Source organism: Sorghum bicolor, chromosome 4 (genome assembly GCF_000003195.3).
Source record: "Sorghum bicolor cultivar BTx623 chromosome 4, Sorghum_bicolor_NCBIv3, whole genome shotgun sequence".
Taxonomy (NCBI): Eukaryota; Viridiplantae; Streptophyta; class Magnoliopsida; order Poales; family Poaceae; genus Sorghum; species Sorghum bicolor.
Genome location: NC_012873.2, coordinates 5,299,270 through 5,309,055, shown reverse-complemented (window position 1 = coordinate 5,309,055; position 9,786 = coordinate 5,299,270). Strand labels below are relative to the sequence as shown.

At 43.7% G+C, this 9,786-nt stretch overlaps 1 protein-coding gene and 2 long non-coding RNA genes across 6 annotated transcripts in view; 2 read left to right on the top strand and 1 right to left on the bottom strand.

Annotated features, from left to right (window-relative positions):
* LOC110434355 overlaps positions 1 to 710 on the top strand; it is a 28,556-nt gene extending 27,846 nt beyond the window's left edge. For all 3 annotated transcript variants that reach the window (XR_002451793.1, XR_002451790.1, XR_002451791.1), the window contains 2 exons: positions 364 to 463; positions 573 to 710. This is a non-coding gene — a long non-coding RNA (uncharacterized LOC110434355). The remainder of the gene's footprint in view (positions 1 to 363; positions 464 to 572) is intronic.
* Positions 458 to 3,687, bottom strand: LOC8079406 (cinnamoyl-CoA reductase 1). Of its 2 annotated transcripts, XM_002451619.2 has the most exons (6): positions 3,145 to 3,663; positions 2,806 to 2,960; positions 2,503 to 2,688; positions 2,040 to 2,395; positions 1,149 to 1,308; positions 458 to 794 (listed from the first exon to the last, which is right to left on the bottom strand). In XM_002451619.2, exons 1-6 carry the CDS (start codon positions 3,251 to 3,253, stop codon positions 729 to 731), a joined length of 1,032 nt encoding a protein of 343 aa, XP_002451664.1. In that variant the 5' UTR covers positions 3,254 to 3,663; the 3' UTR covers positions 458 to 728. The 2 variants fall into 2 exon arrangements, with proteins under 2 accessions (XP_002451664.1, XP_021313909.1); XM_021458234.1 differs by lacking the exons at positions 458 to 794; positions 1,149 to 1,308 and adding an exon at positions 1,502 to 1,892 and having other exon boundaries at positions 3,145 to 3,687.
* On the top strand, positions 723 to 1,121 carry LOC110434356. Its single transcript, XR_002451799.1, has 2 exons — positions 723 to 814; positions 888 to 1,121. It is a non-coding gene; the product is annotated as an uncharacterized LOC110434356 (long non-coding RNA).

Genomic DNA, 9,786 nt, shown 5'->3' with positions numbered 1-9,786 from the left:
CAGAATTCCTTTTGAAACAGCGTAACTCAACTGGTTAAATTATTTGTTAATAAACTAACTTGTTGACTCGGGTTTAGTTCTCAACTTAACGTGAGCGTTTGTGTTTTTCTAGATTTAAACTAGAATTTAAAGACACAATTATTTCACAACTTACCTATCAACAACAGCCCGTCTTAAAATCTGAAGCTCAATCTTTTACGAGCATCCGCGTCTGTATTGTATTTCGGGAAAAAAAAACCATTATATATTGTCCCAAAGAAAATACCATTTCCTTTCTCCTCCTTAATATTTTGACAAACAAGATATGTAGAATGGTTTTTGTTGAACCTATGCGTGGACTGACTTGTTTTTTGTTGAACGCAGGCATGCAGATACAGACAAGCAAGATATGGAAGAAGCTGCAGCTGACCACCGTATACAGTCAAGAGCTGGGCTAACATGCATGCTTCCATGGAGCTGTTAGGTAATACTAATTTATCTCAGTAATTAAATGGGACAGAATGATCAACCAGATGCTGGACGATTGGGAATAGCACCATCGCTGAAATCGCCCTATATACTGCTCCCTACAGGATACAGAGTGTACACTCACTGAAGGTAGTGCAACAGCAACAGGATGCACCACAAACAAGACATTTTGCTATATAAGAACAGACTGCCAAAATTTAATAACCAATCAAATGAACGACTTGTTCAGACAAAACATGGCCACGTTGTGCAAAAATCTATCAAAGTTTTGAAATCAATACGGGTGGTTGTGATTGTTCAGGCAGGCGGCTGCGTCGTTCAGGCACCTGGAACAACAAAGGCCACAGTAAGGACAGCATCTATGATTACGTTCATGTCAAAAGTGTACTGCTACACAAGAAGGATCACATTTCAATCAGGTTCATTGCAGGCTATGCAGATTTGGTACGCAGTGCCATTTTCTCATTCTGCTAACGGTATTTAGACAAGACCACAACTGTCACTGCTTTGTTATGAATATCCTGTCCCCCCCCCCCCCCCCTTTTTTTTTCTTCTTCTTCCAAGGAAAGTTGGACTGTATGAAATGCAAACTGTGATACCACTCTACAACTATGCTTGTTCATTTCATAAAAAAACTATGCTTCTTCAGGTGATCTTCATACAGTGTTCTTTTTCATTACCTTGGTGTTAGAGGTCTTCTGGAGGAATCCCTTTTCTTGCAGGGATTTCACTGCTTCATACAGGTATTCATGCACTGGCGTGAACTTGATTCCTAGGTCCTTCAGAGGCTGGTTTGTAAACTTGTAACCCTTCTTTGGTGGATTCACCTGATCCTTGCACCTGCAAAAGTAGCATGCTACCAGTAAGTTATATTGGCAATTAATACTTCAATATAGTGCTGCCAAAGTAAATGGTCAATGCATTGTCTTGACTCTTGAAGCAATTTGAAACTCCAGACACCATGTATATTGTTGCTATATCTTGAAAACAAGGCAAAATATTTCTGCTTTGATGTCGATTAGGCTCCATGTGCTGTCTTCAGAGAAAAGAATAGGCATTGTTTTGCTTTTAAGGAATCCAAGACACCGGTCTAAATCACTTCTGTTTATCAACAGAACATTTACAAGCACAGAGATATATAATACTAATAAAAGACTCCATGCATAAGAAGTCTGTATGTCAGTTTCCTAGATGTGTGGGTATTTGGTTCACTATATCTTGGCCTATTCTAAGTATGCATATCTACCCCATAGATTCCCATTTGACTCCCTTAATTTTGGCTATCTTGACCAACCCTCTTGACCATTGATTTCTTCATATTGCTGTGCAGAAGTTGAACTTGAAGCAGTCCACTATTGCTTTCCTTTGATTTCTTCATATCCGAAACGAAACTATTGGTTTTTATATAAAACCAATATAAAATGCTGCAATTCAAGCAACACCATGCTACGAATTATTCAATTTCTTCATCAGAATACTAATGCGTCATGAATCTTGATTGAAGCAAGCTAACATCAGCAGTGATTCAGACTTCAGAATAGAGTACTCCGGGAAGCCACGAATTGCCATACCTTGTCGGAATAGGGTACTCCGGGAAGAGTCCGGCGAGGATACGGCAGAGCTCGCCGCGGTGCAGAGTGCGCTCAGCGCAGACATACCGCCGCCCGCCGGCGCCAGGCGCCTCGAGCACCCTGACGTGCGCCTCGGCAGCGTCCTTGACGTGCACGTAGGCATGCGATTCGTTGACGTACTCCTTGGTCTGCCCAGTGAGGTACTTGAGGATGTGCAGGGTGCTGGTGTTCATGCTGGGCTGCAGCAGCTCGCCGAGCACTACCACCGGGATGACCACCGCCAGGTCCAGCCCCCGCGCCCGCGCCGCCTCCCACGCGCCCTGCTCCGCGATCGTCTTCGCGTAGCAGTACCAGTTCTGCGAGTTCCAACGGCGTCAGGACTCGGGAGCGATTTCTTTTGTAATTGATGATTCGCGGCCGAGATTCTTGGGGTGAAAATTTGATTCCGTCTCCATTTATTTACCTTGGTGCTCTTGCAGTATTCGAGGTCGCTCCAGCTGGAGTCACCGAGTGCCGCGTCCGGGTCGCGGCGCGGATCCATGTACATGGTGCCGATGGTGGAGGACAGCACCAGGCGCCGCACGCCGGCGTCGGCCGCGGCCTCGACGACGTTCCGCGTCCCGACGATAATCGGCTCGATGATCTCCTCCTGCCAGAGGGGTAAAAAAATGGGGGGAAAAACTTGAGTTTTAATCTTTGCGCTCGCATATTGTACCGAAGGAGAGCCGAGGAGTTCTCATCATTGGCGGCGGGCGGCGGCGCTTACGGGGTTGTCGTGCATCGGCGAGGCGGTGTGGATGACGCCGTCGCAGCCGCGGAATGCGGCGCGGAGGCTGGCACGGTCGAGCAGGTCCACCTGCAGCATGGTGAGGCGCTCCGCCGCGCCGTCGAGCGCCCACAGGTGCGCGTTCTTGGGGTCATCTGGCGCCGCCAACCGAACCGAATCGGAATCCGAGACGAGATCCAGCCGCGGCCGCCACAAACGACAGCCAAGAAGACGAAACAAGACAACCCGTCACGTCGGCAAACATAACATTCCAGGGGAGACGGAATGGCACGGAGACAGGGAGGGAGCAGCAGCAGCGGCGCGGCACCCAGGGCGTACCTGCGCGGCGGGAGGTGCCCCGGACGGCGTACCCGCGGGCGAGGAGGATCTTAACGATCCACGACCCGATGAAGCCGCCGGCGCCGGTGACGCACACGACGACGGCCATCGCGCGCTGACGCCCGGCTCTTCTCTCTCTCTCTCTCTCTGTCGTGGAACGGGCGAGCGGCGGTGCCGGTGGGTGCTGCGCTTACGCACGGACGGGCGAATGGAATGATGGATTCGTGAAGGAGTTGTTTCCTTGAGTCCAAGAGAGCAGCAACAGGGGCAACCGCAAGGATTTATCGGTGGAAGCGGAAAGAAATGGTCCGGTAAGGTGGCGGAAATGGCAGAGAACGCGAGCAGAAGAAGCGGCCGGCGTCAAGGCGCTCGCGCTCGCGCTCGCACGGTCATGTGAAACGCCAAGTGCCACGACCTTGACGGCGTCGAAGACTAGTCCTGACCACCACCGCAGACGGCAGACCGCACCTGGAGTCGTCGTCTGCCCGGGCGTGGTGTGTGTGAAGTGAACTGTGAACCTCGAATACCAATGGCAAAACGGGAACCGTCCGTCATCCCCATTTGCATTTCTCTGTGTTAGGCTGTCTCCAATGGAAGACCATTTGGAAACCCAAATCCAAAATAGGTCTTGTGGCAGAACCTCCTGAATTAAGTGGCCTACATGCACCCATCATTGTCCCAAAGACTTCTGATCGACGTGCACGAGTTCCAAATGACTCAAGAAGTCTGTCGGGTGTCCTCGGGAAACCCGAATCATCCACGTTACATTCTTTACAGGAATTCCCTCATCAAGCATTACAGTATTACAACATTTTCATAGATAAGATAAATCAGAGTAAAAGCGAAAAGTTTACATAACAAAGATTGCAACTTAAGTTCAAAGGTTACAAACCATAAGTATTTGGTACATAAAAGGTTCGGAACTTATTATTACATAAACCATAGATCACACAACAAGTTTTACTTGCCCAAGGTCACACATCAGATTCCTCATCATTACTCTCCTCCACAAGAGTAAAGTAACAACGACCATCAAAAGGATTATCAAAGGATTCACCTGCAACAGGGGTTAATAAACCCTGAGTACAAAAGTACTCAACAAGACTTAACCGACTATAAAAGAGATGAAGACTCAGGTATGCAGGCTATAGGGATTCAAGGCAAAGCTTTAGCAAGATCAAAGCATATCTTTTGCATAAAAGCTTACTAAGATTTAAAACCTACTTTCAAGTTTTAACTCAAGGTTATCATTTATGACTAACCAAATTATTATCAAACTTTCATAAGCAAACCATATCTTTCTTATATCAAAGATTCACTTATTACTACGATGATGGGGTGAGGATTGAGGCTCCATATCCGAGGAAACACGGCTATTCGAATCGATTAAACCCAGCTGGGGATTCAGTACCACACGACATATGTAGAACTTAATCTTGCATATGTCAACATTTTCTATAGATCCTCCCATACAAGAACGGGTCCAGCGTCACCCGAGAGTACAGTACACCACCATCCTACAGCCAATCTAGATGTTTCCCGGTCATCTCAGATCCGTAAGGTGGGTACACGCTACTCTCGCCATCTTTCCACTCCCAGTACGCGGTTAGCCGTTCTCCAGTATCGGAATAGCTATAGGTAAGGCTTACCACCGCATGTGGGCTGTACTCAAAGTTCTCAATCACAACAGGCCAATCAACGGTACGGTCCTTAATCGACACAGTTGGAGACACTACTTTAAGACTCCATTCTTAAAGCAAGTCCACCGACCGGTCTCAAGTTGAAACATTATTGACCATAAAAGTATGCCACAACAACCCTTCAAACTTTTTCATTTGAAAACTTATCTAATAAGCAGGGCTAAGCATACTACGTATTTTCATAAAACAAGTATCAAGGTTAATATTGAAATCATCAAGGTAGATAATGCAGCAAATAGGATTCACTCAACTCCTATTCACCTAATGCATCATATTAACTCAAGTGATATAAATAACTTTATGAAAATACAAGGATAGGGTTTAATGTCCGGGGCTTGCCTTGACCGGAAGGGAAGTTCGGCAACTCAGCAAAACCCGAAGGATCCACGAACTCGGAAGCAACCCACTGAGGATCAGATTCTTCCGGAGCGTATTTTATACGTAAAAGTGCATATGCATGATTATGATATACTCATGGCATACTAAAGACAGGTTACATGTTCTTGGATGACAACAACGAACATGACTATCTCGAGTACAATTTACCTTCATGGTAAAGAAACAAAATAATCTAGCTATCAAAGCATAGACTATTACTAAGCAAACTTTATCATTTTTATTAAGCAAATTTTGGGTATCTATTAAACAACAAAGATCATTTATATGAAATAAACCATAACCAGGGAGCATATCATGCTAAGTGACCACTGGTTTTCAATCAGTCCAAAATATAACACAAAGCCTAAATGAATTAATTATTTCTATTTCTTTTATAAGCATTTTAAATAGCTTTATTAAGAAACAGAGCATACTTTATCAAACAGAGCTGAAATTAATCCTGAAGCTAGATAACAATAACACAAGTTCACATATTAAATTTCATGATTTTTGGATATACCCATAATTTATTAAAAATCATAGAAGGTTGATCTATTAATAAACAGAGGCAATTTAAATATATATGAAAGTTACCAAAAAAAATAAAACCTAACATTTTTCTTATGCTCTATCCATTTTATGGAAGCTATACAAAAATTTTCACAATTTTTGAACCAGCATATGATTTAATACATAAAATCAAACATGAATGAAAAATTGCAGAAAAGAAAAAAAGAAAACGCTACTGCCACGAGCGGCCCAGGAACTCGGCCTGCTGGCCGGCCTGCTCCCGCTCGGCCCAAGCGGGCACTGCGCGCGCCACCCCCTCCACTCAGGCGTCGCTGACAGCGGGCCCCCGCTGTCAGCTTCGCCTTTAAGCTCCCGCCACCGCTCCGGTGAGCTCTAGCTCCGTGCTGGTGAGTGCCCGGCTTCTGCGGCGAGGCAAACTAGCTCCCAAAGCTCCTTGCGCACCCGTAGACCCTCTTCTCACCCGCTCTTCCCTACCCTAGCCCCTGCGACCACGGGCACGGCGGACGGCCGTCTCGGCCGAGCCAACGCCGGCCGCTACGCTTGAGTAAAACGCGAATTGAGTAGCGCAACAGCATCAGAGGCTCACCGCGATCCCAAAGGAGCAAGAAGTAGCCGCGGAGAAGCTCGGGGTGATGCTGACCACGGCGAGGAGCTCACGGCGGCGCTTCGGTCGGGTTTGGGGAAGAAGGGATCAGGTGGAGAGCTCTGGTGAGTTAGCGCTTGCGCTCGGGGGCGCAATCAAAAGCCGAGAACTTGGCGAAGCTGGTGGAGTGCTCGGGGGAAATGGAAAGGAATCAACCGAGGCGAATTTTGAAGGCGCAGAGGGGTCGCCGGAGTTGGGTGAGAAGAAAAAAGACAAGACGGCCGCTCAGGGGAAACACCGAGGAGAAGGATGAGCACGTCGGGGCCGTGTCCACTTCACGGCGGACACGCGCAGCCAAGCAGCTGCGTGGTCCGGTGCGTGGCAGCGCGCGCGAGAGCGGTGCCTGCCCGCTCTGCAACCGCGGTGGACGAGCTCGTGATCCCCATTGGATCACTGTAGCTCTCCCTTATCTCCTCTCTTTTGTTTTTTGTGAAAAATTGACCAAACCTTGAATAGAAGTCAAAAATCTGCCAAAATAAGAGTTGTGCAAAAATTGATGAGCTACAAAACATCTTTAAGGGCCCAAGACTGATTTCAAATGGAAAAGGATGAATTTGAGCCAAACAGTTTGAAATCCAAATCTCAAGTTGGGAAGAATTCAAATTTTTAATTGGGGCAGATTAGAAATTCCAAAATTACTTTTGATTTTCCAAAACAACTTGAAAAACTCCCAACATGAAAGTGGTTCAACTTTTCAAGCCCTACAACTTTCATGTTGACCATTTCTCAAAATTCCAAATAGATTTTGAATTGGAGATTCAAATTGGAAAAGGGGACACTTTCCGGAAATCTGTATTTTCAAAATTACTTTGAATTTTGTACTGAAACTTCAAAAACTCAAAACACCAAAGTTGTACATCTTGACAAGACCTACAACTTTGCTTTTGAACTCAACTTCAAATTTTGCTTAGTTTTTGAATTGCACAAAAGGGGGTAAAACTAGGATTGAAAATCAGGGTTTCCCCCTTAAGCTCTCGGAAACTTTCACCCAAAAGTTTTTAAACTCCAACACCAGCATCCATACACAAAATAAGCACACTTTGACTTCCTAAACACATTCATCCAAATTAAACTTATTTTAAGTTAATGCATCAGGGTTTACTTAACAAACAAACTATGCAATGCTCATGATGACATGTCATGTTTTAGTTCGCTTAACACCAGAGTGTTACAGGTCTCCAACACAATACCTATAGCCTCCAACAGAGTACCCATACAGAAGACCCATTTTGGATATCAAGAGAGGCATAACCCAAATTTGGGTATCCTCTCTCCTTGAGACCTATTTGCAGAGAGTGTTGTCTTTTAGGTCTTGTTGTTGGAGAAGACTAAAAATAGGTATGGAACCTTTTACCTGTAGCGCTACCCAAAGGACAAATGGGTATTGTATTTTGGGTAACAATTGTTGGAGATAGTCTTAGGATATGTTTAGTTCTACTCAAAATCAAAAAAACTTTTTAAAATTCTGTTGCGTCACATATATAAAGTATTAAATATAGATAAAAAATAATTAATTACATAATTTATTTGTAATTTGTGAGACGAATCTTTTGAGTTTAGTTAATATATATTTAGGCAATAATTGTCAAATACAAACGAAATTCTACAGAATCAAAACTCAAAAAAAAAATTGGATCTGAACAAGACCCTAGGCATTGTTCAGTTGGCAAAATTTTTAAATTTTGGATACCGTAGCACTTTTGTTTGTATTTGGTAAATTATTGTCCAATCATGGACTAACTAGGTTCAAAATATTAGTCTCGCAAATTACAGGTAAACTATGTAATTAGTTTTTGTTTTTGTCTATATTTAATACTCCATATATGTATCGCAAGATTTGATGTGATGAAAATTCTTGAAATTTTTTAGAACCAATCAAGGCCCTAGTGTTAAATAAACGTGTGGTACAGGTTAGTGGTTACAGCTGTCTCTAATCTCTTGTTAATGGCTGCCACCAGCACTCGAGCAGCTGTTTACTTTTTATTATTACCACACCAAGTAAATATATATTCTCTCTATCTATAAAAAAAATCAATTTCTAGAATCCGTACCAGTTTGACTAAATTTATAGAAAAGAGTAACAACGTCTATGACATAAAATGCACATCTTATAAAAATATATTTTATGATGAATCTAATGATACTAATTTGATACCATCAATCTTAACATTTGTTTTAAAAAATTGATCAAAGTTTAAAAACTTTGACTTAGGACAACTCGAAATTGATTCTTTCGAGGAAATAAAACTAAAGTCTTGTTTAGTTCACACCAAAAACCAAAAACTTTTCAAGATTCCCCGTCATATCGAATCTTACAGTATATGCATTGAGCATTAAATATAGATGAAAACAAAAATTAATCGCACAGTTTGCCTGTAAATCGCGAGGTAAATCTTGTAAGCTTATTTACTCTATAATTGGACGATGTTTGTTAAATAAAAATGAAAATGTTAGCGTAGGGAAATCAAAAATATTTTTACAACTAAAAGATCTTAAAAAAAAAAAGGTGCTTGTACGAGGATCACGTGGCTGGGGGATTCTCGCAGTGCCAGTGGCGGGTGCAGCACGCGGAGGACGAGTGGTGCCAACTGCCAACTACCAAGCACGCGGCGCGCTCCCCTTGTCGTGGCGCGCGGAAAAGAGCACGGCACGGTTGCTTGGTGGGATCCTTTCCTACCCACTCCCGAGTCCCGAGTAGAGTAGTGGTTGTGGTTTGGTAGTCCGGAGCGTGAGCGTTGGGTGAAAGGGAGGGACAAGCACCCTGTCCACAGGACAGGCACGGACACTGACACGTATCGCTTTCCTGGTGCTTGCGACGCTCGGATGTAGCCGCACATGACAAGAGCCGCGCGCCGCCATGTGCGTCGATGAAAAAAAAACTAGTATCGCACGTGTCTATGAAAAACTTACACGCAGGCGCACCATGAGTATATGCTAAAGCTAATGAATTCTTTTATTTCTGGAAAGAAAAGCACTGCACTTGTGATGAACCCATGTGAGCAAAATAGATTTTTAATCTTTATTGCTAGCGTGCATTGCCATTTTTAAATTTTTTTTACTACAAGTGTGTGCTAATAACATTCGTAAAGGCATGGCTATTGACAACAATATCCCGGATTAGTCAACTATATTATAATATTGACATTTGTGATCAATGGAGATAGTATCCATTCTCTTAATGAAACCTATCTTACAATTCCAATCATCACAAGTATAGATGAAACACTGGTTAGTCAAGAAATCTTATGTCAATAGAGATTAAAGATAGCAATGGGGACTCGATCTTTGATTTCCGATTCTCTGCAAAGAATTCCTCTATTAGAGGACGAGGGATGGAGATCTTTCTTCTCCTATGGGGATGAAAACAATAGAATTTTGTTTCTCGTCGGA

What these genes read in the sequence shown, in the direction of transcription:
- LOC8079406 (XM_002451619.2), bottom strand. Translation starts at nt 3,253, where the DNA reads ATGGCCGTCGTCGTGTGCGTCACCGGCGCCGGCGGCTTCATCGGGTCG. An exon ending in AATACTGCAAGAGCACCAAG is followed by an intron (nt 2,396 to 2,502) that starts GTAAATAAATGG and finishes TGGAACTCGCAG; the next exon opens with AACTGGTACTGCTACGCGAA. An exon ending in AGAAGACCTCTAACACCAAG is followed by an intron (nt 795 to 1,148) that starts GTAATGAAAAAG and finishes TTGTTGTTCCAG; the next exon opens with GTGCCTGAACGACGCAGCCG.